Source organism: Corvus moneduloides, chromosome 6 (genome assembly GCF_009650955.1).
Source record: "Corvus moneduloides isolate bCorMon1 chromosome 6, bCorMon1.pri, whole genome shotgun sequence".
Lineage (NCBI taxonomy): Eukaryota > Metazoa > Chordata > Aves > Passeriformes > Corvidae > Corvus > Corvus moneduloides.
Window position 1 is genome coordinate 61,595,442 of NC_045481.1, and position 26,526 is coordinate 61,621,967.

Consider the following 26,526-nt stretch of genomic DNA (forward strand, 5'->3'; position numbering starts at 1 on the left):
TGTTGTTAATAGCATTTTTGAATTTTCATGGTGTTTTGAAGATTATCTTATGTTTTTGTGATGCCCATCAAAAGTCACATCATGATACTGAGAAAATCCACTTTCCATGGCTTGGCTGCAGAGGGTGAAAATGAAGTGTTTCACATGGACATTATTTCTTGGGTAAATGGAGGAATTGATGGTGCTGTTGGAATGGTTCTTTCCCTCCCTGTGGTGGCTTTGGTCTTCACGTATTTCATTCAGCTGCAGTCCTAGAAAAACTTTAGCTGTCTTTTTAGTTGTGTCTTTAGTTGTCTTTTTAGTTCTTTGTTCTATGTTGGGCGACTTTCTGGTGAAGAGTGTTACAGGAAAATATTTTACTGCTAAACAGGAGTATAAGAAAGTATGTTTAAAGAAGCTTGAAAGTCTCCAAATTTCTGTCCTTTTGCTTTGTGTTATTCCTCATCCTGTCACTGCTGGAACACTGATGCTTTTGGGAACACCTTTTCAGCTTGGTCCCACAGTTTAGTCAGTAATGAACCAGACCTACCCATCCTGAGAAATCTTCATCAGCATCAGCAAGACAAATGGCCTGCTGAAATATCCACAGGTTTGTGTTCTCCTCCAGCAGGACTGACATGTTTTGCCCTTGGTGCTGTGCTTGCTGGTGGGAGCAGGAGCTGGCAGTGTGATCTGGGCTGTGCCTGTGACTCAAATTGCACTGAGTCAACAGGCACCTCGGCCAGTCCAGGCTACAAACCAAATTATTAACAATGATTTCAGTAAAATTGGGCATTTGGGCTTAGCTTGTGTGAAGGAGAAGTGGTTTTAAAGCCTTTTCAACAGGGGAGATTCAACTGAAGAGCAGGGGGTTGGGGTTTTTTTTTCAATTTTAATCCATCTTTGTGTTCTGCTCCACCGTGTGTTTATTTTAAAATCTACTTGTGCATCAACACGTTCTCAATCTGAAATGTAGATCTCAGACTGACATGTTTTAAATGTTTGAACTGCATCCAGTTTGAAAGTACCACAGTTATCTAAGAAGTACATCAAAGTTTCCTGCAGTGTTCATTTCTCATTATTATCTGTTCTGGAGCACTGATTGTTTCTCGGTATAATTACTCTAAGTTCTCCTTTTGATCTCCACATCAGATGTGCTCCTATGTTTACAGAGAAGAATCTCCTCCCGTTTCCCTCCTCTTAAGTTTTACTGTGTAAAAACCAAACTTTTGTCCCAATTTCACAATTTTAGGTGTTGGATCTGTGCAGTATCAGGCCACTCAAAAATACTGGTTTCATTTTCTTTGAGTATGGTCACACATGGCTTGTATTTTTATCAGATTCCTCCAGAAAAGCACCCACATGGGTTAATGGCAGCTCTGTTCCTCTATGCCAACTTCAGGCTGGACATGGCAGGACAGTTGATAATAGATCTAAAATAAAGCCTGCTGATGACAGATTGCCCCACCAAAAATTTCCTGAAACTCAAACCAGTGAAGTTGGTGCACTCCCCCTTCAGCTTTTTGTGTCTGTGCCCGTGGAGGTTTGGATCTGGCACCAGCAGCCTTAAATCTTGCATTGTTAAAGCAGACTCATTGTGGCTTATCTTCCTGGAAAAGGATGTGCTCCCAGGACTGGAGATGAGAACCAGACAAGGGCAGAATCCTCCATCTGGGCAGGGATAATTAGCCAGTTAAATGGCAGTTCCTCAGAGAAGGGTCTAGGACTCATAAACTAAACATAAATCCACAATATCTCTGTGTAGGGAACATGCAGTAACGCTGCTTGGGGCTGGAAAAGCCTGACCTGGAGTACTTTATCCTGTTTCAAGCATCTTTTCACAAGAAAAATGTGTAGCATGCAGCCTAAAGCAACAAAAATGAAAAGAAATCCAGGGAAATAGGTCTTGGAAGAAAGCAGTGGAAGAGACGCATTTGGCCAGTGGGGTTTGCAAAGTTCCCTTTGGGTTTCTGGGTAGAGTTGTTGTTTGTGGGGCAATATTTATCATCCTTGTCCTAGTGTGAGGTGCCTTGTGCTGATGCTGAGTTTTGTTTGTAACTCAGAGGGAAAAGCCCATCCTGACAGGAGAGGAGAGGGAACAGTGGGAAACCCTCTGTGCACGTGTGGCCTCTGTGCCAGCTGCTCTCAGGAACTCCTGGGGTCACCATGTCCAAATCTTTGCTATTTCGGGCAACCACATCACAGAATCCCATTCATAAATTGCTCAAGTACCATTACAAAAATAGTTTTGTTTTACTTTATTTATATATTTATTTATTTAATTTTTTTTTTCTTTTTTTGGGCCTCCATTGCCCTGGCATGAACCTCTGCTTTGGAGCCTCATCTCTAATGACTGCCTTTGAGCGTTCTAAATGTTAATTAATCACTTGTGCTCTTTAGTTGTTCTTCATTGCCCTTTGGCTTCTTGACCACCCAGTGTAGGATGAGGAAAGCTGGTAATGAGGGGGTAGATTTTTAGTTCTTTTATTGTACTCTAGAAAGGCAAGCTCCTCCTTCCATCACTGCCACAACCCCCTCTGTCATTTTGCATCTGCTTAAATTTGAGTTCCTGTGTCTGACAAAGTGGGTGATGAGTGCTGCAGGCAATATCCCAGAGAAAAAGCTGCTGTTGCTTGTTCATCTTCACCGGACATACCCTAAATTGTAATTTTCCTTTTTCTGAGCTGCTTCCCACAGAGGGACAGTTGCACAGACACAGAAAGAAGGAATCCTGAGACACCTGCAATGCCAGACAGAGCTGGCAGGTGACAGCTCTGGAGAAGCTTAGGAGCAGCCTGTGTTGGAGCAGAACATGTTACACCGTGCTGGGAGCTCTGATGGGCTTGTTGAGGATCTACAGTCAGGAGAAAGATATTTCTGTGGGTGTTCCTTGGAATGGAGGAGTCTGCTGTGTTTGGGCACAGGGTGGACAGGCAGTGGGTGTGCAGTTTGACCTTAAGGTGTTGGCTTCCAGTTGGTCTGACAGTTTTCTGCAGATCTGCTCTGAGAGCTCCTCTGCTACTTCCAGGACTGACTGGAAGTTCTCAACAGAAAGCGTCTCCCAAAACCAAGACACTGGGATGTGAGCAGAAACAGACTCAGTTTTGGCATCTACAAATCAAGGAGAGGGCAGAACTGTCCAGAAATGGTGCAATTTATCCTTACCTAAACCAGAAGAGTGTCCAGCTCAAGGGTGGAATGGGCCCCGTGTCAGTGGCAGGGATATTGATGTATTTCAGGAGCACAGGATCTTGGCATCCCAGCTGGAGCTGCCAGCCATTGCCCCATGAGGATTGTGCCCCTTGGGGTTGCCACCAGCGTGGCTGCTTTGGCCCCTGGGGCTGAGGCAACGAGGCTTCACTCAGAAGGGCAGAGTTCTTACAGGTCATTGCAGGTGGGAATTCTTACCTGCCTAAGTGCATCAGTATTTTGCAATTTGTAAATCTTCCAGCTGTGTGCCGTGCCCCAGTGGTGCTGGTGGATTAATGAAGGAGAAGTGGCTGTCTTCACCAAAAGATTCCTTTTTTGCCCCCCTCTTTTTTCCCCTCAGGCACAGCAGCAGCAGCACAACCAGTGCCTTTGGTTGTGCAGCTACAAAGTGTTTCCAAATTTAAACAGCACTCCAGATTGTTTATTGACGTGGGTAAGGGATACAGCATCCGAAGCCCTGGGAATCGCACCATAAATTTCCCAAATAAATAGGCATAAAGGAGAGAAGCCAAACAGGATATAAGTGCTCAAAAGACTCACGATCAGCAAGAAGTGTGCCTTTCTGTCAAACCAGCAAGTCATCGTTTTACCATGCAAAGCAGCATTTCAGACACAGATTTTTCTGCAAATGGCTCATTTTTGCTGCCTGGCTTCTTAAACCTTGTTTAAAAGGTCGTAGGCTGAGTCCTTTCTGAGAGCCTGATGGCTGATTAGCAAGTGTAAAGATTAGCAGAGCAAGCACTTGGTGTTTTCTAGCCTGGGAAGATCCCGATGGGCGCTGTGGGAATTGGTACACGGGCTGGAGTAGGTGTGATGATGGGTTTTTCCCCCACTGGAACATCATGTTCAGAAGTGACAACGTGGGTCTGTAGGTATTTTCTCCTGTAAGAACTGGCACTCCAAAAGCTTTGGGTGGAGTCAGGTCATACCTACATTTACACTTGCTCCAGTTTTCAGTACCATTGGAGCATCCAGCCTTTCACACAACACGATTTTGTGCTGTACCACGGTGGGATGTTAATCAAGAAGACTTGGCTTTGTGTTCTGAAGTTTCCCTGAAGGCTCTTGTTGGACTGCCTGGAGCTGTGCCATGGTGGCATTCGCTGTCCTGCCTGTCTTTGGTCCCAAGGACAGGCAAAAACCAGCCAGCAGGGAGAAAAGGCATAAAGAACTCAAATTGTTGATCTGAGTTACAAATACTTCCTGAAGGAATATAGTTAAGAGATGAGATTTTTCAGGAAAGAAGGGTTAGTTTCACCCAAACAAAAAATTGTGTTAAAATCAGGTAAAGAAAACAAGTAGATACAGAAACGTCACAAGTGTGTGTTGGCTCGGGGGGATGCTGTGGTGAGGTGCCCACCTCTCTGTCCATCCTTACCCTCATGGAAGAGTGCCTCAATCCTGAACTGGGCTGGAGTCTGACAGCGTGAAAACAAAAATTTACACCCTCAGACGTTTTTTTTCACCCTCTGCAACCAGTTCAAATATTTTAAATACTGTCTGTCCCTCAAACACAAAAAATGCAGCGTGCAATGTCATAATAGAAACCAGCAACTGCTACAGGCCCCAGATATCCAAAAGGCTAATAAAGCAAAGGGTCCAAGGATGTTGCTGGCGAGTTATTTCAGAACTGAAATCACTCAGAATTGCAATACCTCTGTTTTTATTTAGCTAGTTGCCCTCTCTTCCTTAAAAATACCAATATTGATATCATTACTGCAGTTGGAACTTTCTCTCCATCAGCAATACTGTTGTTGCAGGTTTAAAAGCAACCACATCAAGATAATTTCCAAAGAGCTTGAATATTAAAAAAAACCCCAAAATTAAAATTGGTAGAGACTGTTCATGAGACTAGAAACCTAGCTGATGAAACTGTGTTTTTTAAACTGGTTTAACAAACCCACCAGCATAGAGTATGTGCTATTAAAAACCAATCAAGTTTGCAAATAGCCATTTACAACATATTTTGAAAAGGTTTATGGAATAACAGATACTGTCCTTTAGTGTATCTGAAAAAAATTACTTCTCTAAACATTCTGGTAAGAGAAAGGGCTTTTTTGTCACGCAGAGTACTGTTTTTCTCAGTGTTTCAGTGCTTGAAGATAAGCAATATATTAAAGTTTAATTCCATTTTATTCTATTGTTTAGGGGTTTTTAACACAGAATGGATAAACATTTACCAGATAAATGAACAGCATATTTTCCTTTTTCAAAAAAAGAGAAGACAGAAAGTGAAATATTATTCTGTTAACCAAAACAGAAAAAACCCACAATCAAAACTTGTCTTGGGCTTATAAACTTAATCACACTTTAGGGGAAAATAAATTCCTTTCCTAAATTCTAGGATGAAACCTTGACCCTGTATAAATAACAAGGTTACATCCTCAATGTCTTTCTCAGGAAATATGAAAACAAATAATGTTTTCTCTCTTTCTCTCTGCGTTGATATCAAATGCTTGCTCTTGGCAGGAGCTGCTGTTTCCTTTCTTACCCAGAATATCTCTGGGCAGCCCATCACTGACCACGTGCCTGTGATGAATTTTGGGCTCTTTCATGGTGGAACAGCTGCAGTTTGGGAGTTTAAAGAAGATTTGGCTACAGAAAAGACATGCTATTTGAAAATCCATAATTTCTAGTTTTGCTTCTTTGGGCCATACATTTGTGGTGCTCAGAGGTGTTTCCTCAGTGGAGGAGGATCCATTTCTAGTACTAAAGAGAGAGTGTTGAGGGTTTGTCGTGGGAGGAACGATGTCCCTCTGGTGATGCTTGTGATTGTCTGGTGATGCTCTTTCTGGGGATGATTTCTCAAAGAATAATGAACAGAAAGATGGCAAAAGGGAGAATCCTATCTCACACTCTTTGAAATAAAATACTGGACTAGAGTTGCCCTTTATTATTTCTGTTTTCATTAGTGTTTTACATGATCATCGTAATTTAAAAAAAGTCTTTTTTTTCTTTCTTTTATATTTTTTCTGTAGGACATCTCTGAGTTTGCCAACATGTCCTTGTTTATACACAGCTTGAGCACAAGGATCTTTCAAAATAGGTCTGTCTTAGGTTCTTGTGATATGAGCTCCTTGGGTTTGCTGTTTGTTTTTTGGGGGGAGCAGTGTTGATGCAGAAATCTGCCTCTTTAAGGTCCACTCCTTTGGGACGGACCCTGAGCTCCTTTTGGAAAAGCGCTGCTGCAGAACAAACAGGAACAAGTGAGGAATGAATCTTAGATATTTGGATAGAGATTTTGGCCCAGCTGCCTTTGAGCACCTGCAGCAACCACAGAGCCCTCCACGCTCTGCTTCTTTCCATTGTACAGGTGACAGCAATTTCATGGCAATTTCCTCTCCTTTGTTTTTGGGCAGGAAATGTGGATTGACCAGTGTACCTTTGGATAATCCAGGTTTATAAGTAAGCCTGTCCCCTGTTACAAAACTACAAGGCAGCTGTTTACACTTAGACTGGGTCTTGACTGCTCCTTTGATATGAAGATGTATGAGATAATAAATATTGTCAAAAGCTCCTTAAGGAGGAGATTTGGTGAGCCAGGGCTCAGCCCTGCTGTCGTTCTCAGCTGCCCTGCCGAGGGCCAAACTGGAGAGGATGTCCATCCTCAACCATTCCAAGAGTGCTTTTCATCTGGGGGTTCTCAAGAAGCCTTACCAAGGCTCTGGCCCAATCCTTCCTCTTGCTGGCCCCCGAGGGAAGCTGTCTCTGCTGATGGATCAGCTTTCTGCTCCAAGAATTCTGCCACTCAGGATGGGACCTCTGGGAATCCTCAGCAGGAGTATCTTGTGTTCCTGCAGCACGCGTTTCTGCATCCCCTGGCACGGGGAGAGCTGGCTGCCTGGGACCTGGCACCCTCCCAGATCTCAGCTCTTTCTAAAATTGATGCCTTAGGTTTTAACTTTTGTATTTTTTGAATCCTGCACTGCCTAATGTGTAACTCTGAAGTTCCTTGTAGCTGTTCACTTCTGCTCTCTCATGCTTGGTTAAACAAAACAAAGCCTCTCCAGGCCTGCTCTCCAAGGACACCCAGACTGTCCTAGGCCCAAAAAGTATAAACCAAAAGCCTTTGAGAGGGGGGCAAGCTGAGGGGAATTACATCATAGAACTGAAGCTTTAATTGGAGAATTAACCCTGATATACAAATGAACCAAACCTATAAAGGTGTGAAGAACTCGTGACCTGCTGTCCGTCTTGGGGTCCATCTTGGCAGTGGCCTCTGGCTCCCCAGGGGTACCTTTGAAGGCCTTTCAAATAAATACCCACCTTTATTCCCTTACTCCTGTCTAGCCTCTGTTTCTAGGTGGCTGCTTCAGCCATCAAAATCAGGGGGCAGAGTGCCTGGCTGCATCGACACTTCTGAGGGCTTCTGCCACTGGTGTGCCTCAGCTTGGTTCCTTAGGCCTGGGGAACGCAGGCAATGGCATTCCCATGGACAGACAGGAGTTAATGGAGCTTTTCCACTCCCTGATTTGCATTCCCTTGCTCAGGGCGAGAGATTCTTCCAACTGCTGGTGGAACTTTCCCCTTCACTGTCAATATCAGTGTTGTTCCAAGTTAAAAGTGCAGGGCTATGAGGAAAACTTGGGAGAGCCAGACTTAGGGCAGGATTTGGTTGGATTTCCTCAAGGAGCAAGAGCTGGATATCACCCACCCCCATCTCCCCACCACATCAGCTCCACCTGCCTGGGCACACCCAAAAAACATATATAAATAGGGTGGAGCTCTGCCCTGCAAAACCCAGCCCCAGTGACCGCCTCTCTCAGCTCAAATGTAGAAAAGCAGCTCCTGAATGTGCTGCTGTGGCCCAAACCCTCTTTATCAGGTTAGCAAAGCCTTCCAAGGCATCCATGCCTGGGTTTACACAGCCCAAATGCCCTCGTGGCTTTGCATGGAAATGTAAACACGAGTGCAAATGTCTCAAGATTAGGACTTTAAATGGGAAACCTCAGGGATAGAGAGCAGCTCTGCCAGTCAGCACGTGTGCCATGGCCTCAGCCCCAGGGTGCAGTCCGTGACTGAGATTTTAGAGTAAAACTGGTAATTTTTGGATCCTCGTTTCCACATGTTTGGTATAAAGAGCCTTTTGTTGCAGCCTGGTAAAGGAAAACATCATATTTTAAGTGTATCTAGGTATCTCTTGTATCTAGACTCTGGTGAGAATTTAGGTATCCACTGTCCCGATAAACATCAATTCTCCCACCATAATCTCTTTTTTAGTATTTTTTTTTCCTTTCATCTTACTGCTCCCATTGATAAAAGCTGCCTTCCCTTGGACCACACAAACAAAAATAATGAGCATCATAAACCTTCAAAGCATAATTAACATGATTCACGAAGCATGGATTCAGTGGCTCTCCAAAATCTAGTTTTGTTTCCACCATAGCCTTGAGCAGAGTTTTAGTGCTGATTTTTGTGCAATAGCAACAGAAGCAAATAATATTTTTCTGATGTCTGGCAGAAGAGGAGTGCTTAATTTAGGTGTGTTAGAAATATGTATGAAAGCAGATTTACTTAATAGAGCATTAAATAGCTGTTGGTAGTTGTGGGGAAAAAAGTGAAATTTGCCTTGGGATGGGGAGAGGCTATATGTTTTTTTATAAAATGTGAGCTTTGACGGGGTCTAATAAACAGGCAGTAGTGTTATGGTAGAATTTGTATTTTCCGGTCCTTTGCATGCTGTTGAAAATGCCATTTCAATCAAAATGTTCATTATCTTTACAGGTTTTAGGTGGTTTTGCTCTTTGTTTTTACATTTCACAAGGCGTCTGTCAGATCAGACGTGTTCAAGGCCAGGGCTGCATCCTGCAAACAGGGTAAATTAATCTTTAAAAACAAAAATAGATGGGCAGGAATAAAAAATGATGTCATAGCTGTGTGTGTCCTTCTAACCTGCTTTGAGTATGTTGATGATAAGAATAGATCAATAACTTTAAAGCTGTAGACAGCCTTCCAGGAAAGCTGCAGCCCCACTGCAGAGCCCCACCATTCTCAGTAGTGAGGAACAGAGCTAAGCCAGCTGATCATCCACATAATCCTACCAGGAGCTGAAGTTTTTCCACCCGTGTGACTCCCAAGCACCAGACACAAGAGTGTCTGAATGGGCTCTGCCCTTCAGTGTGAGTTGTCAGCACCAGGTACATCAAGGCCATCCTGCTTTGAAAGTATTTCTCTTCTACAAAGGAAACTGTCCATGGAATCCAAGATTTATTTCACTGTTTGAGCTTTTTTTTTTTTTAGTGGATTGGGTCATAACATCATGTTTGATTCATTAAGGTAAAAACCACCACAGACCTCGGCTACAAGTTTTTAAATAAATGGAAAAGCAGAGGAGATGGGTGGGTTCCAATGTGTCTTACTTAGCGTGGTGTTGGAGAAGATGAAAGAGGTAGGGAGTGACCTTTCTGCAGATGGATGGACAGGAGGTATCAGCATCCCTAGAGGTGTTAGATTTGCCCCAGGGGAGGTGCGCTGCCTTTTCCAGCAGCCGGTGGGTGGTAGAGTGAAACCTGCTGCCTCTCCAGGAGCAGCGCAGCTCCAGGCAACATCTGGCTGCTCGCAGCTGGAGAGGCAAGGGAAATTTACATCAAATGGTCCCAGATGTGGCTCTGATCAGCACCTGGTTTCAGGACTTTGGGCAGAACAAAAGTTCAGGACGTGTGTGGGTGTTCCTTGGAGAGCACCACAGCTTCTGTCCCGCCTGCTGGTCTGGGGCCAGTGCCTCGTAAACAGGTGTCAGCATCCCAAAAAAAGAACTGTCCTCCTTGCCAGCAGCGGGTATCCTCGCTGGCATTCCAGCATCCTCACTGGCATTCCCGGGCACGGCTCCTCGGGCCAGCAGGAATGACCTGCTGGTCGGGAACGAGACCTGCTGCTGCTGGGGTGGCCCTCTGAGCCTGCCCGGCACTTGCCTTGTTTGTCCAGGGGTTTTGGCCTCCAAATCTGACGGCCTTGGAGTATATCAGGAGTTGGGGCAAGAAAAAGGGGAAGCGATAGGCGAGTCACTTGTGAGGATGACTTTTTTGCTTCTGAGGATTAACCTCTAACTCGGAATTTGGGGGATAGGGGAGGTGGAGAACTGGGTGAGAACGTGCTGAAGGAGGATCCTGCTGCTAGGGGGCAATATGTAGCAAGCAAAACCCCACTGAAGGCGTTTTATCTCAGTATCTTATCAAACTTTTTCTTCAAGAGCTTAAATCCAAAAGCTATCCAACATATTGCACACGCCAACGTTCTTTTCTGCAGAAAGATCATATTATAAACAAAAAATCAACCTTTACCTACAGACTGTGTGTGTTTCTTTTAGAATATGTATAAATATGTGTGTGTGTGCATGGTTTTCTTTATACACATCCTCATTACCTGCATGATTCTATCCTAGTTTTGGATTCTATCCTAGTTTTTATAAAGCAAAAAGATAAGGGCGTGGACATTTAAAAGCCTTGAATCACATGGTCTTGTAACTCTCCTGCTGCTTCCCTTTTGGGAACAGCTGGGACAGCTAACTCAGAGGTCTTTGTGACTTTTTTTTGTTCTCCCACTTTCTTAAACATACTCCCTAAAAATGAAAAGAAGAGGAAACAAGAAAAAAGAAAAACAAAACAAGGGAAGGCAGTTTCAGTGACATTACTGGTTTCAGGTTGAGCAGGGAAATAGCTCTTCATTTGTTTAGATATACTCGTGCTGACTTGATGATGCTCATTTTAGAACTAGTGCAGGGTGTTTCTCTAAGAGTTGGGTTGTGTGAGTGCAATTTTTAAATTCATTTTAATGATAAAAATAATTTTTGCTGGGGAATATTCAGTGGCTATGCATAATTATGATTATAATGGTAATGGCTGATTGAGTCATGGAGAAAATACATCGGCTTCCACAGCAGGTTTTTGGTTCTGTTTCACCTGGTCTTCAACATCCAATGAAGAAGCATTGTCTGAGTGAGGGAAGGTTACAGCACAGCATGCCAAATTTCAGTGGTGGAAAAGCTGTCATTAATTAATTAGTGTTAATTTTTGCAAGATGAGGTTGGGAATTTTAACAGCTGCAACTGAAATTTGAACAGGGGAGGAAGTGGTTTCGAGTTTGAGGGATTTCTTTTTATTAGTTCAGTCTTGTCTCCCATATTGTTCAGAGTGAGAGCCTCAAGCATGGGTTTGACTCCGTGTCCCAGGAATATTAGGGACTTCTGCTGACTCTAAGTCAGTGGGGTTTTGAACAACATCAGCTGTGGATGCAGAGGAGAAAGGGTGGATTGGTTTTATGGCTGTGTTGAAACACATTGAGTGCTTCTTCAAGTCTTTGTTGTAGTGTCTTCTGCTTAATAAATAGAAGAGAGTGGGTTAGTCAGCATTAGAAGGCAGCAAAGGCAGCGTTTTCACAATGCTCTCCTCTTTCAGCTCCCAGCAAAGCGATTCGGATGTCAGACTAGCTGAATTAGGACATTATTGCTCTTTGCATGCCTCACCTTACCTCTGCTATCTTGCCATAAATAATTCTGAACATGAATTTATTTTGTGATTAAATTATTGTCCTTGTTTAATACGATTAACATAAAATATTCATGGTTTTAAGTCTTCGAAATGCTCTACTCCATGTAAAAAAGAGGTTTTGTGTTCTGCAACAGAAGGCTTTGACCTCTGCCAAATCAGCACAAGTGAATTGGTTGTAATCCCTGGGTGTTTGTAATTACCAAAGTGGTTTGGATGGCTTTACTTGGTATTAAATCCTGACATCATCCTTTAGTGCAGAAATCAAATCCGGTGTAATTAAGATTATATCAAGAAAGCTCTCCCAGTTCACGTATTTTCCAGTATGGTCATAATAAACCAAAATGGTATGATTCACTGCCTACCTGAAGCACTTGTTCTTTCCAATATTGCCAGGCTACTGATGTGTAAACACAAATGTAAATATCTGCTTGTGTCGGGGGAGGGAGGGGCGATTGTTTGGGCTTGCACAATGGTGCTGAATCATCTGAGCAGGTCTCCTTGCTCTGTGCTGGGACTTCACAAACACTGCTTGGAAGTGCAGCCCCAGAGCACAGGGAGGTCCTTCGGGCTCAATGAAGCTTGTGATTTTCTCCTCGGAGCCTATTCTGTCCCTAAACAAGCACTTTTCAGTTCACAGGTCCATTATTCAGCTTCACAGTCACTAAAAGGCGCTTCTCTTCTAATACCCTCTGCAAAATGCTGACGTAACTGGGCTTTACTTAGTACACGTGTGAAAAAAGAGGGGAAAAAAGGAGAGGACTTTTACAGCACTTAATCCACTGTTTCTACAAAGTTGTTTCTGGCCTCCTTCCGAATAAAAATGCAGGTTGTTATGCTTATGAAGTTCCAGAAGTTGTATTATTTTATGAGTATTTTGCAGCCACAGAATAAAGGCTTGAGTACAGAGGATACAGCAGCTTGTTTCAGTTGCCCTTGTTCAGGGAGCCTGCCCGTGTGTGTCTGTGTGTTGGGAAAAAGAGACCATACATAGGTAGGGAATTACTACAAACATTCCGGCTGCTGCCATGAGCCAGCGGATTTTTGGCTGCATCTCTGTATTACCCCCAAAATATCCTCTTTAACTGTTACAAATTGCTGTTCAAGCAGCTCGCTGCGTTTGGTGGTGCTGCCCCAAGATCTCACGAGTGGTATCCGTTCTGGTGAGAATTATTGGAGAGTTTTGAAGGAAAGCCAAGGAGAGCAGCCCAGATCTGCAAAGGTGTGGGTGTTAGATGCTGTGCACATGAATGTGTAAAGGGCGCTTGCTGCCCAGGTTTTACGGTAAGGTGACGATGTTAATGAGCACTGGAATTCCTATGAAAGCAGCTTGGGGCGGCAGATTGCCCAGAACTGAAATGAGCAACAAGCTCGTGGCGTCGGCAAGTTCCAGAGAAGCACAACTGCAGATTCCACAGAAGCATGGCTTTCATAACAGTAATGTTTACCTTTCTCTGGCTGATAAGCTCAGGAGATGTGCCAGGGCTTCGCTTGCATCTTCCTCCTCTGCCTGCTGCGGGTGTCCGTGCTGGCTCCTGCCTCGTCCCCACGAAGAGCCTGATCACCAGTGCAGGGATTAGTGCAGTGCCCTCCCAACACTCACATTGGGTGAGGTTGCTTGAGGCCAGGTGTGGTCAAGCTCTGACCTTCTCCAGGGATGGACAGAGATTTGTAGCTTCACTGGTTTCCTTCCCCATCGTGTGATCACTCTTGTTGTTAGAGAACTGAGATTTTTTTAATGTTTGGTCATAATCTCCCTCGTTGCAACTTATGTCTGTAGCCCCCCACCCTTTCCTCATGCACCTGTGAGAAGAATCTGATGCCTTAGGTTTTAACTTTTGTATTTTTCAAATCCTGCACTGCCTAATGTGTAACTCTGAAGTTCCTTGTAGCTGTTCACTTCTGCTCTCTCATGCTTGGTTAAACAAAACAAAGCCTCTCCAGGCCTGCTCTCCAAGGACACCCAGACTGTCCTAGGCCCAAAAAGTATAAACCAAAAGCCTTTGAGAGGGGGGCAAGCTGAGGGGAATTACATCATAGAACTGAAGCTTTAATTGGAGAATTAACCCTGATATACAAATGAACCAAACCTATAAAGGTGTGAAGAACTCGTGACCTGCTGTCCATCTTGGGGTCCATCTTGGCAGTGGCCTCTGGCTCCCCAGGGGTACCTTTGAAGGCCTTTCAAATAAATACCCACCTTTATTCCCTTACTCCTGTCTAGCCTCTGTTTTCAGGTGGCCTCTCAAGGCATCAGTTCTTTCTGGGGTGCTAAAGAAATAAAAAATATGAAAGTTGAAACCTAAGGCATCAAATCTGGTCCTGCTGTGTCTCTACCTACTCAGCTGGTAGGTGAAGGCAGGAATGGGAACCCCTCATTTGCCTTCCTTTCTTTGGCCTGCAGAAGTGGGGGACTTTTTTTGGGTTTGCATTTTTCCAGCCTGTCAAGACCCCTTGAAGTGGCAGCCTTGTCCTCCAGCTTATCAGTCCTGCTCCTCAGTTTCACATCATCTGCAAACTTGCTGGGGAGTGAGATTTTCCTTGTTTCTTTCCTCAACATTATCCCTGAACTTCAACCAGACCCAGACAGGGAACTTGGTTGCATGTTTTTGTTGTTTGGGAAAGCTAATTTAGTGTCCATAACCTCTACAATACTTGCTTTATCTTCACTCTTCAGACGAGCAAGCCCCGCTCCTGTGTGGTTTAAAAAAAAAAGGGTACAATGCTGCAGTCTTTTATTTCAATGTCAAAATTAATAAAATCTTGGAATACTTTGCCTCCTGTTGCTTGTATAAGTGCCCATATGCAAACAACAGTTTGCATTCTGTCACTTATCTGGTCGCTCGGTTCATAATGAAACTCTTATATTAAATCCTTTAGCCTATCTGTGTACTTAAACAGTAAGTGGAAACAGTTCTGTCTTCATCAGAAGCAGTTTGAGAGGGAGAACCCCCCCCAGATTTTCAAAACTGCTTAAATAAGAATGGTTCAGTAAATCAGATGCAGAATGTAGGTACTTGAGGGGAAACCCTTGACTTAGTTCTTCAGCATGAACAAGTTAAAGGAGAAAACGCCTTCTGAAAAGGGGAAAGAACTGTGGCACCTATCCTCATCAGCAGTTTTCCTCTTTCCCCCTGCTTTTTTCCTTCTCTTGCCAAGAAATACAATCATTCCATGAGCCCACAGAGTGAAAACATCCTGAGACACCAGTGCAGGATAAAAGTTAACTGAACACTCTTCCTCTGGAGGAGGAGGAGACCCAGGTAGGGCTGAAGAGGGCTGAAGAAAGCTGAGAAGGGAGGCAGGGAGAAGGGGTGGGAGCCCTGCCCAAGGGCTCATTGGCAGGAGAAGGCAGGCACAGGATACATTTCAGCTTTTGGGTGGCACTGGGAGGAGCAAGTGTTGGGATTAAAGTGTCTTGATAAAATTGTTCCCTTTCTTCTCAGACGCAGACAGCGAGTTTCATGGGGTGGATTTTCTGCCAGAAGATCTCAGTGAGGCTCCAGTGGAGACAGGAATGAGGGTGAACAAGAAATACTCCTGCCTACCTGCTGAGGAGAAGGGCATCCACATCATCAACATCCGAGCGATCGAGGACATCGGCTATGACCAGCACGAGAGCACAGTGAGTAATCACGGGCCTGCTGGGCCAGAACAGGCACACTGCACTTCACCCCTCAGCTCATTTCTCATCCTCTCCACTCCCAGGATGCTCTGAAATCCCCTCCCTCCGTTTTCCCAAGGTGCTGGGAAGGATTGCCACCAGGCACTGTCCATGCTGGTGTGCTGGGGGTTGTTCTTGGCTGTGTGAGAAAGGGAACCTGGTTTCACCTGTAGCATAAAAAGGGGCTGACTCTTCTCAGAGTAAGGAATCTGGCAACAAGGCTGTGCCAACCTTCACATCTTCTTGCCAGTGCAGAGGAGAACAGAAGAGAATGCCTAAAATTTTATGCAAAAGCCATTGTTGACATAGGTAACATTAAAAACTGATCCTCTGCAGCACACAACAGAGATCAGATTTCCAGTGTCATTTACTGCTCCTCAGTTAAATTCCTTAACGCAGATTTTAGAAGAAGTCAGTAATATGAATACCCATTGTGATTACGAGTTGGTTATGTAATAACCAACCTAAAAACGAGTTTATTAAGGTGGAGTGGGCTATACAAGAGATTCACTGGGGAAGGAGGAACCTGAAAAAGCAGCATGTGATTTATTGTGCTTGTGCTTAAAATTAGGATGGAGCATGGAGGAATGATTCTGTCAGGGTGTTAAAATCCTCCTGCTGTGGTGAAACTGAAATGTCTTTTCTCTGTCTCATTCACAGCTGAAGGGACATGGCCTAAGTCAATGCAACTCCATTTAAGCACAGCAGCACTGCAAGAGAACAGGGGGCCCATGAGTACCTTTCAGCATTTATACCCCATCCTTAAAATAATCTGACCATTAATTTCTTTAAAACAGAACCAAGTTTTTCGGCTGCTTCCTGTTTGCAGTGGGATATAGCTATTCTCACGTATTAATGAATCTGTTGAGGCTTTAGTAGCCACAGTGGTGGTTAAGCCAGGTTTTTCAGAAGCTGCTGTTTAACTAATTAGTAAGATTGACACATCTTAAAGAAAAATTAAACACAATCCAGTTGGTTGCCATTTGTTAATGTTTTGTTTCTGTAGAAATTTGTGTAAGTGAGTTGCCTGCCACAAGCAGACTGTCAGCTTGCTTTGAAAAAAGTGTTGTGAATTCACAGGTACGTGCCATTAATCACAAAGCAATTGGAAAGCAAGAGTTATCAATGGTCTTTTACATCAAAGTTATGCTTAAGAACTAAATGACAATATCTAGAGAGGGCACGAACATGAACAGCCTGTGCCCTGAAGAGTTTGGCATGGCTAAATAACCTTCCCTGTTTTCATGGAACAGGAAATAGAGGCAAGAGGACAAAGAGTGAACTCCAAGGTGGCACCAAATGCTGTGCTATTTTATTATATATTTATTAACTTGATGCAAAGGGTTTAGGTTAAATGGGAAAGAGGAGCAAGATCCTAAAGGAGAGAGAAGCAGAGAGCAAAGGCTATCTAGAATAACTTACATTCCCTGTTGTATGTATGAAGTAAGCAGGTGTGCACATCCCAAATAGATGTTAGCATTTTGCAACTGATGGCCTCTTGCTCTCTTTTGGAGCACAAGTCCTTTTCCTTTCATGGAGGATGGACATTCTTCTATAGACTTAAAAGCCAGAAAATTTCCTTGGTTGCTGAAAAGCCACTCCTGTGATGAGCCTTTTTTGTAAAAACAAAGGCCAGTAACTAGTGAATTTTCTTTCTTTTTTTTAATAGTACGTGGATCTCCAAGGGTAGAATTGTGGATTATGCATGAGAAGTGTTATACAAGTAGAAATAAATTAATTGTTAGTACCTTTTTGTTTGCTTGCTTGTTTGTTTCTACGCTTGGCCTGTGCAGTTTTCAGATAAATGCTTGGAAATGAAATTGTGTTTTGAGTCTTACCTTTCATGTATCTTGCAATGCTTACCCAGCATTAACTCAGGCTGGGAATAAAGCCATTGCCACCAAGAGATTGCATAGTGACATGGGTTTTATAAGTGGGAAAAAGAAGTGGTGAACTCAATAAGCAGTGACCCCACTTCCCTGGCCACTTTCCATGCGCGTTTTTGGCCGTGCTGCAGGACCAGCTGGCTCCCTTCAGTCTGTATCTAAGATGATCTCTTTCTCAGATGATACAGACTTGCAATGATAGATAAGAGAAGTGAGAAATGTTTCCACACGATATTAATCTATTTGTCAGAATTGCAACATTGCACATGTCATGGGTGGAAAAGGACAGACGATCTTAGTGGCGATTAACCCCCGAAGGAGAAGCTCAAACCCACCAAGTAGCTGACTTATGAACCAGTGTGCTGCTGATTAGATTAAATCCCAGTCATTTAATCTATTTATTCCAGGCCAATAAAACCCCAGCTGGCTATCAGTAAAATTAAAGGTGTTAACTTGCAAAAATTTTTGGAGTAAGTAGCATGGGGGGACTCCTCCCACCTGCTGCCTGTCTGGAGAGAGGGCATCGTGTGCTCCAGGCAAAAGGAGCTTTGAGAGGAGAGGATGGTCTGTCTGGTGCTTGTGCTGGGGTGTGCAATCATTATTTTTCTCTCTCCTTCTCTCCACACCCCCATTCCCCACTTCCAGTTATTAAATTCCCTATCCAAAAATCCGGATGCTGACTGCAAATACGGGCTCTACTTCAGAGATGGCAAGAGGAAAGTGGACTACATCCTGGTTTACCACTACAAGAAGTCCTCAGCCGGGAAGACTCTGGCCAGGAGGGCTCAGCAGAATGATGCCAGTGTCCGAAGCACCAAGCAGGACCAGCCCCTTCCAGGGAAGGGCGTGCAGCTGGAGATGGGGGAGAGTGAGACTCACATGGATTACCACGAGGACGACAAGAGGTTCCGCAGGGAGGAGTATGAAGGGAACCTCGTGGAGGCTGGGCTGGAGCTGGAACGTGATGAAGATGTAAGGATCCATTTAAAAGGGTTAAAGATAGAGAGGGTAATTGGTGGCCAGGCCCTGGGGGGTGCTGAGCCGTCCCTGCGAACCTGGCTCTGATCGAGGTTGCACAAGCTCAGCTCTTGCAGCATTTGATTGCAGTTCTGGCAGTCAATGCCATCCTCACCCAGTGATTTAGTTGGCTGCACAGGAGTGTGACATGGTATTGTAAATGCCCCACTGAGGTGAAGTTCCTGGCTTTTCTTGGCCAGGATTTGTGGCACATCCACCATTGCAACACAGCTGTGTCGTGCTATCTGGAAGTGAGGCTTAAATTGCTCTGAACACTGATCCCAGTTTGGTGGGTTTACAGTATGCAGTGATTTGGATCCCCTGGTAATTCCAGTTCTGAGAAAAAAAAAAAAAGAATCTGATACAGGCAGCATCATCTTTATTCCTCAGTATAGGCTCGAGGAGAATTAAATTTGTTCAGGAGGCTCTGGTCCACGCTCCTGCTGGGGCACGTGGGTCTGCCTTACAGTTTGCTCTTTCCATTCCTTGACGTGAACAGTACAGCTTGTAACGTCTTCCACCTGCACCCTGAAAACAGGATATTCTATTAAAAGCCCATTAGACGGTATAAAAAATGATGTATGTGAAGTGCTGCCAGTGTGTGATTAGCAGAAATAGACACAGCAGTATTAATTTCAAAGAAAGCTGCTACAATTATCTGACCCAACCAATGTGCCTCAGACTCCTGAGAGAGAGGGTAAACATTTATGCTGGTTTTATTTACAGGATCCAAAAGCTGAGGTAAACATTTCAACCTGGGAACAGCCTGCTAAAAAATAAATCTGTCACCTATTCCTCACAAATTGCAGACATTTATATCTTTTATATATTATGTGTATGTCATATATATATTTAACATGGTACAATGCAACAAAACCCCAAAACCTTTCCCTGCTCTGTCTTCCAGTGAAAATCAGACTTGCTTTCTGTCCAGCTTGCAGGTTCCTGTAGGAAACTGGGAGTTGGCAGGTGCCAAGTCATGGATATTTAAACCATTTGCCAGATGGGAGATTCCACCTATGACATGTAATATGATTTCAAATGATGCAGAAGGGCACAGGGGTCAAGCCAGGACACTGTAAAAGAGAGGGAACCCTGTCCTTTCAGTGCAAGACACCAAACCACATGAGGAAAGTCTAGCGATGAAAGCAAGACTCGGGGATTTACATCAGCTTCCACATCCAGCACATCCATGCAGGGGGAAAGATCTGCAGTCATTTGGGCCTGAAAAGCCAAAAAGCTGCTTTGGAGACCTCACTGATTCCAAAAGAGCAAAGGCTTCTTAAACAGATGGTGTTTAATAAATCACTTAAGCTCTCTTCAGTGAAATGGCTGGATGGTCACACACAAAGAATTGCGGTCAGCGGCTCGATGTCCACAAATAATTGATTAAAACAAGGCCAGTTTGGACAGGGCTTGGGGCAGCCTGGCCTGTCCATGGCAGGAGTGTTGGAACTGGATGATCCCTAAGCTCCCTTCCAACCCAAACCATTCCATGGTCCTCTGAGTAACCAGTTTCTAGAAAGCTGGTGAGGATATAGCTGTATGAAAGCTAGTTATTGTAATAACTGAATTGGTGCAGCAGCAAGATTAGAAAGATTCATTAAAGTTCATTTCTCTTCTGTTTGCTGAATGCCTCCTGGTTGGAAATTGTTTGTCCAGTGCCTTTGGAACGGTTGCTCCAGGGGGAGCAAACATGGGCGTATGTGGGAGTGCCAGGAGCAAACATCCATGTCCGGCCCTCTAGAACGCAGCTCAGAGGATTACTGGGCTGCAGGCAAACCACCAATGTTGCCATTAACTTCTATCCTCCTTTTTCTTTGTTCTGTGGAGTTATTCCTGCCAGTTTTCCTAATTACAATGCTTTAATGGAGATACTCACATTTGATTCTGAGGCTGCTGCTCTGAGGTATGAGCAGCTCTCAGGAGGCAGCAGGGGCTCTCTCAGCAATTACAACACACTCACCAAATCACACCATTTTAGTTGGATGCCTCTGCTTCAAATTTAACTAGCTCAGCCTGTATTTGTGTCCACAGTCATCAGCTTTTATTTCCCAAACAGTTTTTATCTGTTTAACCTTGTGGTAATTGCTCTGGGAGACAATAGTGTTTTTTGAGTCACGTTCCATAGCAGTTCAGCACAGTGAGGTGTTCAATGGTTGTCCTGTTGTTAGAAACCAACTCTCTCAAACAAATGAGATTTATCATGGTGGCACTGATGGACTGTTTGTTCCTTAACTATGTATGAATCACAAGGGGTAATATATTTAATTTCCTCTCATCAGTAACATTTTCCCCTGCTTTTTTTTTTTTTTCCTGTTAAGACTAAAATCCATGGAATTGGATTTGTAAAAATACATGCACCGTGGAATGTATTGTGTCGAGAGGCGGAATTCCTTAAGCTCAAGATGCCCACAAAAAAGGTCAGTCCTGGTCTTCTTGTTTTCCTCAAGAAGGCATAGTTTAAACATTTGTTCCTCTCAGAGCACCTTGAAAATGCAGACTTCTCTTTCCACGAGTACTTTAAAAACAATTAACTAATGTGCACCAAAAATGAAAGTCACAAACGTACTTGCTTGGGGCAGCAGAGAGAAAAAGTGAAAGGAGGAATGGAAATGAAGAATTTCTGGCTGCTACCACTGTCTGTACATGATGAGAGTGATTTCATCCTCAGTCTGTTTTAAAAGAAGAGGTTGCAATTGATGGTGACATTTGTGTGTGCATTTTGGACACTTTTTTCTCACCTGAAGACTGCTGAAAATGAACACAAGGATAAGAATTTGTCTCGCCAGGTTTAGTGACTATTCCTATACACAGTCAGTCATGTTTGCAGGAGCTGGGGCCACTCTACCACAAAATAAATTACCTTTCAGAATATTTGAAATATCATTAAAGGAATGACAGTGTATTTTCATCAATTCTAAATCACCCATGATTGATAGATAGATAGCTCGATAACTACCTGCTCAGTGAGCACAGCTCAGAGATGGATTAATATTTAAACACAGACTAAGTGCAGGTCCCAGACTGCGCAGGGAAGTCCATAATGGAGCAAGAGACAGTCTCCAAGCCCAGCATCATTTATTACAACACTAAAACCACACTTTCGGTTTGGATTTCATATTAATCCCCATTATTGCTTCACTTACCAGGGATTTTAATCAGAAGCACAATTAGATAAAAAAGTCTGTAGCAATCCTGTGGTTCCCTAACCCTTGGTTTGACTTTCCCATCCCTGTCTTTCTGGATGATTTCAAGAATGTAAAGCCCACTCCTCAACAGTTTATTGTGATACATTTATCTAATTGCTGGTTTATTCCTTGCAGTCCACTCTGACCTGTGGATAACCAAAAAGCAGTGAAGTTTTACTGGTTTCTTGGGGTTTTTTCTCTCTTTGCCCCCTCAGATGTATCAGATCAACCAGACCCACGGTCTCCTGAAAAAGATTAATTCTGTAATTCAAAAAATAACAGAGCCCATCCAGCCAAAAGTAGCAGAACACAAACCTCAGACGGTGAAGCGCCTCTCCTACCCCTTCTCCAGAGAGAAGCAGCACTTGTAAGTGAATTTCCCTAAATATCCATGTCTACAGGTTCCAGCCTCCCTGAGAGCAGCTCAGGCACCAGGGGGTGAACGGGAACATGAACACCAACACTTTGGTGGGCATTGCTGCAAAGAATATTTCCATTTTGCAGTAAATGTACTTCTTGGGGGATTTTGGGGCTTGCTGTTGAGGAATGAGTCTTTGTAGAGAAATCTCTGTGTGTTGTAGCTGCTGTTGTGGCACATAATGCACATCTGTATAACTGTACACTTTATCTGTCAGGCTGCCAAAAGGGGATTTATAATGTGGTTTATAATAGTGTGGTTTATAATGCTTGGTAAAACTTGCAGCCAGAGATGTGGGTTGATGAATTTCAGAATAATTTGATTTATCTGGTGTGGGCAGCTGACACAGGTAGTGCCAACCAAGCCTTGCCTTTGAAGTGCTGTGAAGTCAGAGGTGGCTTTGCCATCGATCCCAGATCAGCAAGAACAGCTGTAAATGTGGGTGTAGGGGAAAAAATCATGAGGCAAAGCCCCGCCAAAGCTTCTCCTGCCCTGGATTGCTCTGCTGCTGCTCTTCCCTGGCCAGCATCCCAGAGGAGTCACTTTGAAGGCCGTGTTAATGGATGTGCCAGCTGGAACAAACAACAATCCCAGGGCAGGATCCCTTCCCTGCACACACAGGGATTTTAGTGCTTCATCCAGAGATGCAGAGCACTGGTGGGGTTGGGCCAGTCAATGTGTGTGACATCTTGGCCTGGCCTTGGGCTTGCAGGAAATGTGTTTGTGTGTTTGCTGAGTGTGGGGTGTTCCTGGAGGCTCAGAGAAGGTCCAAAAGATGCTCCTGAGTGTAGACGTGGATGGGCCTCACACTATTTGCAGGTGGCTTTTCCAGTGAGACCACCTGTGTCTCTGCTGAATAAGGGAGAAAACAGCAGCCTCACAGGGAAAATTAAAGATTATGAGGGGAAATTCAAGGCCAGCAGTGGTCAGGGATTCAACTTAAAATGAGCACCAACATTCTCTTTTGTGCTGAGAAACCTATAAAGACATAAAAACAGTGAAATGTATAAGCAGCCTCTTTAAACTGTATGAGCTGGGTTGGACTTGCTTTTTAACAGGGTTTCTACAAGCTGTTCTCTAATGTGAGCTCTGAGACATCCCCAGGAGAAATGAAAATATTGAAGGGGTCAACAAGAACAGGAAATTACTGACTACTTTTTTTTTTCCTGACCTAATGGGCTTCCTTCTAATCTTTTAACAGATTTGATTTGTCTGACAAAGATTCCTTCTTCGACAGTAAAACGAGAAGCACTATAGTAAGTTCTGCCTATAAATAATTTATGGTGGATATTGCCTCAGTGGTGGTGTTAACAGCTTTAGAACAATGCCTGTTCAAGTTTATCTTTCTTAACCAAATGCCAAGGATCTCCTGTGCCATCAGGTACTGAAATTATAAAGAAAGCACTTCCAGATTTAGTGCTGAGTAGTGTTTGATGCTAACAGGTCGCTGCCTTTTGGAAAATAATTTGGATCTTCTTTCTAGTTCACAGGTAATTTTCTTAGTAGAGATATCACCAGCTGGGAATATTTAGATGTTACCACTGGTTCTGCCCACCAGCTGCCTGCACCCATGACTGGTTTAACTTTTTGTAGCTGTACATTGTTCTTTTTGCAAAATGCTGGGAAATATCCCGAAACAAATTCCAACGAAACAGCCGGGTATTCACAGGGAGTATTATTTATAGTTTTAGGGGGAAATTCTCTGTAATGGTATTGAAAGTGTTGAGGTTGATGGCTTTTATCTGACTTCCAGAACATAAAATAGAGCTGGGGAAGAAGGTGTAGCCTCATTTGTAGCCACCAAGGAGGAATGGAAAGGCCAGCTCATGTGACATGCAGGGCAGCTGGAAGGGGCCGTGCCAAGCAGGCCTGACTGCAACACATTTCAAAGGATAACGGGGACTCTTTGCCCCATTCCCCTGCTCCTAACTGGTGCCTTGGAATGTGACTGCCAGCGTGCTTTTATCTTATACTTAACATCAGCCTTTTGGGATGCCAAGTGGTTTCCAAAAGAGCTTATATCCCAGTCATAGCTGCCTTTCATTGCTGTGGTGATAAGGGGTGTGAGATATCCCACTTCCCTTTCCTGCTCTGAAATTCCAGTGTATTCCACAGGGCAGTTCCCCTCCAGCTTGAAGTGCAGGGGTTTGATGTGAGCACAGGTTATGGTGGCAAGGTGAGCTGGACCAGGGGAGGCAGATGCAGGAGCACAGAAACGGGGAAGGAAAAGGCAAACATTGATTCAGTTTATTTGCAAATAAAACATTCAACTTGAGATTGGGAAACCAAAAAAAAAAAGCCTGGGTTTTGTTTGTAGGCTTTCTTTTATATGTCCGGATGTATGGTAAAAAATCCTTGTAAGTGCAAGGAACTTAACAAATGAAGAGTTAAATTTCATGGCAGGCTGAGCAAGGCAGCAAGACAAAATGGCTCCATGGGACAAGAGGATGAGCAAGACTGACTGAAAAATGGACTGAAACGGGAGCTCAGAGCAGAGGCTGAGAGGAAAGGGAGGGACAGGGATTTTTTAAACGACTGGAGGAACACTGGGCATATAACAATAGTGCTGCTGCTGTGCTGCTTTGTGTGAAATCCCTGTAAATCACCCAGTAATGAAGAACATATTGAATGTTTCCCAACACCATTTTATTCTGTGTGCACTGCTGTTTGTATTCTTCTTTCTTAAAGTTCTCCCCTGCCTTTCTCATATGTATTTTTGAACCGCAGTGCAAATATTGACCCTCCCGCCTACTGCAAAATGAACAGGAATCTAGTCACTACCCATGAGTCTTTGATGAATAGAAACTAAGCCAAAGACCTTTTAGTTATTAAAAAAGAAAACAAAAAAAAATATTATATAACTGGAAATCTCTCTGTGACAGCCGTTTAACTCACTGGGGTTACAAGACGACAGACGGACGAGCTGTGGGACTTGCCCCGGATGCCCTCACTTGCTTCCTCCAGTGAATTGAGCAAGAGTCGAGTTAGCACACGGATTAGGGAGCTGGGAAACAGCCCCCAGCTCCTCGGACAGGCCAGGCACTGGGCAGGAGGTGCCTTTGCTCCAGGTTTTCCTGTGCTGCCTACTTGCCTCACCCCAGAGCATCGCTGCACGGCAGCAGCCGAAAGCTGAACCTCGTGGGCAGCCTGCTGAGCTGTGCAAAGGTTACTCGACAATAAATGCAATAAATCCCAAAATAAATACATCTGTTTTGCCACCGGGGTCAGGCAGGCTCAGAGATGTTAAGGTCAGCCTGTGTTAGCCCAGTTTGATAAATGGCTGCGTGCTGTGTACACGCTGTGAGCCCGGAGCTCTGCTCGGGTCCTTGGGATGGAGCCAGCCTGCACCCTCGGAGGCGAGGGAAGAGCTGCTCCAGGTGGAAGAACACCCCTGGGCTTTGATCAGTGGCTAACATGAGCAAAAATAGCATTTCTGTTACGCCAGGGGGTAGATGTAACCCTGTTTGCCCCCATCAGTTCCCTCGGTGGCTGACTATTTAGCTAAGCTTTTCTCTCCTGTACAGAAAGCACAGTACGGAGAGCTCCGAGCCCTGCTCTCCTGAATACCATGACTTTTATTAAAGAATGATGACTTCATCGACATCTTGGTTTGGCCAATATTTGAGCTGTACACAAAAAGATTGTGCTTTTCACTGGCAGTGTCTGAAGTAACCCTTTCCTCTCTTTGCTTCTGCTTCTGTAGGTTTATGAAATATTGAAAAGAACGACGTGTACCAAAGCAAAATATAGCATGGGTAAGGAACTTTATTTAGCTTTAAGATCAATATCTTTTTCAGGTATTGAAAATAATTGCATGTCGTAAATGGCTGTGGAGTTTAGGTTTTTCCCCTGCTCTCTAATTTGATGTATGTGGATGTAATTGTTTTATTTGGAAATTTAATGTAATTTATGTAGCTGTTCGACATTTTTTCAAATGTGAATTTATAGATTTGACTCTAAATTAAATGGTAAGTGAGCACATAGCCCCTGCAGGGCTGGAAGGTGACGTAAACCAGCAGATGAGATGTGCTCTGTGTCCTACACTCCCTAAAATGCATGAGGGTATTTCCATGAATTCCAACTGCAGTGGAAGTCTGTGGCTTGGCCCATTCCTTTCAAGCAGGAACCCCACGTTTTATGGTGCCATGGTTTTCCAGTGACTTGAGTGAAATGGTCTTGACCGATGACCATCCTGAGTGGAACTGAGATGAGCCCCATGGAACAGCCAGGGGCCAAAGCTTGCACTGGAACTGGGCACCTCAGCCCTCAGAACAGGTGCTGCAAGTCAGGGGATGTGAAGTTTGTACTGCCACGACCAAGAGCTTTAGGATTTCAGCCTTAGAGTTTGTGCTGTAAGAATTAAACTCATAAGAAAGATGAACTGCAAATCAGGCCACCTTAAAGATTTGTTGGCAGCTGATCGTGCTCAGCTGTTATATACTTTATTTTCTACATCTCATGATGCACAGGTATACACTTGGCTGTGGGACCAAAGCTAACAAATAGTTAATTGTAAATCCAAACAAATAAGGTGGAAGAGTGAATTCCCAAAGAAAGCGAGAAAAGTGCATGAACATGGAAGAAAATGTTTGGTGACTGTTGAAATCTGTTACAGCGTTTATTTGCCTACAAGCAGTTCAATAAAACAATGGGAACTTGAATTACAGGTAGTTCTGTT

At 43.9% G+C, this 26,526-nt stretch overlaps 1 protein-coding gene across 4 annotated transcripts in view; it reads left to right on the forward strand.

The window, feature by feature from the left end:
* ANO1 (anoctamin 1) overlaps positions 1-26,526 on the forward strand; it is a 73,221-nt gene that overhangs the window by 16,966 nt on the left and 29,729 nt on the right. For all 4 annotated transcript variants that reach the window (XM_032112426.1, XM_032112427.1, XM_032112428.1 and 1 more), the window contains exons 2-7: positions 15,119-15,297; positions 17,868-18,194; positions 20,564-20,662; positions 21,646-21,797; positions 23,050-23,104; positions 25,552-25,603. In XM_032112426.1, coding sequence (XP_031968317.1) covers positions 15,119-15,297; positions 17,868-18,194; positions 20,564-20,662; positions 21,646-21,797; positions 23,050-23,104; positions 25,552-25,603 — 864 coding nt within the window. The remainder of the gene's footprint in view (positions 1-15,118; positions 15,298-17,867; positions 18,195-20,563; positions 20,663-21,645; positions 21,798-23,049; positions 23,105-25,551; positions 25,604-26,526) is intronic.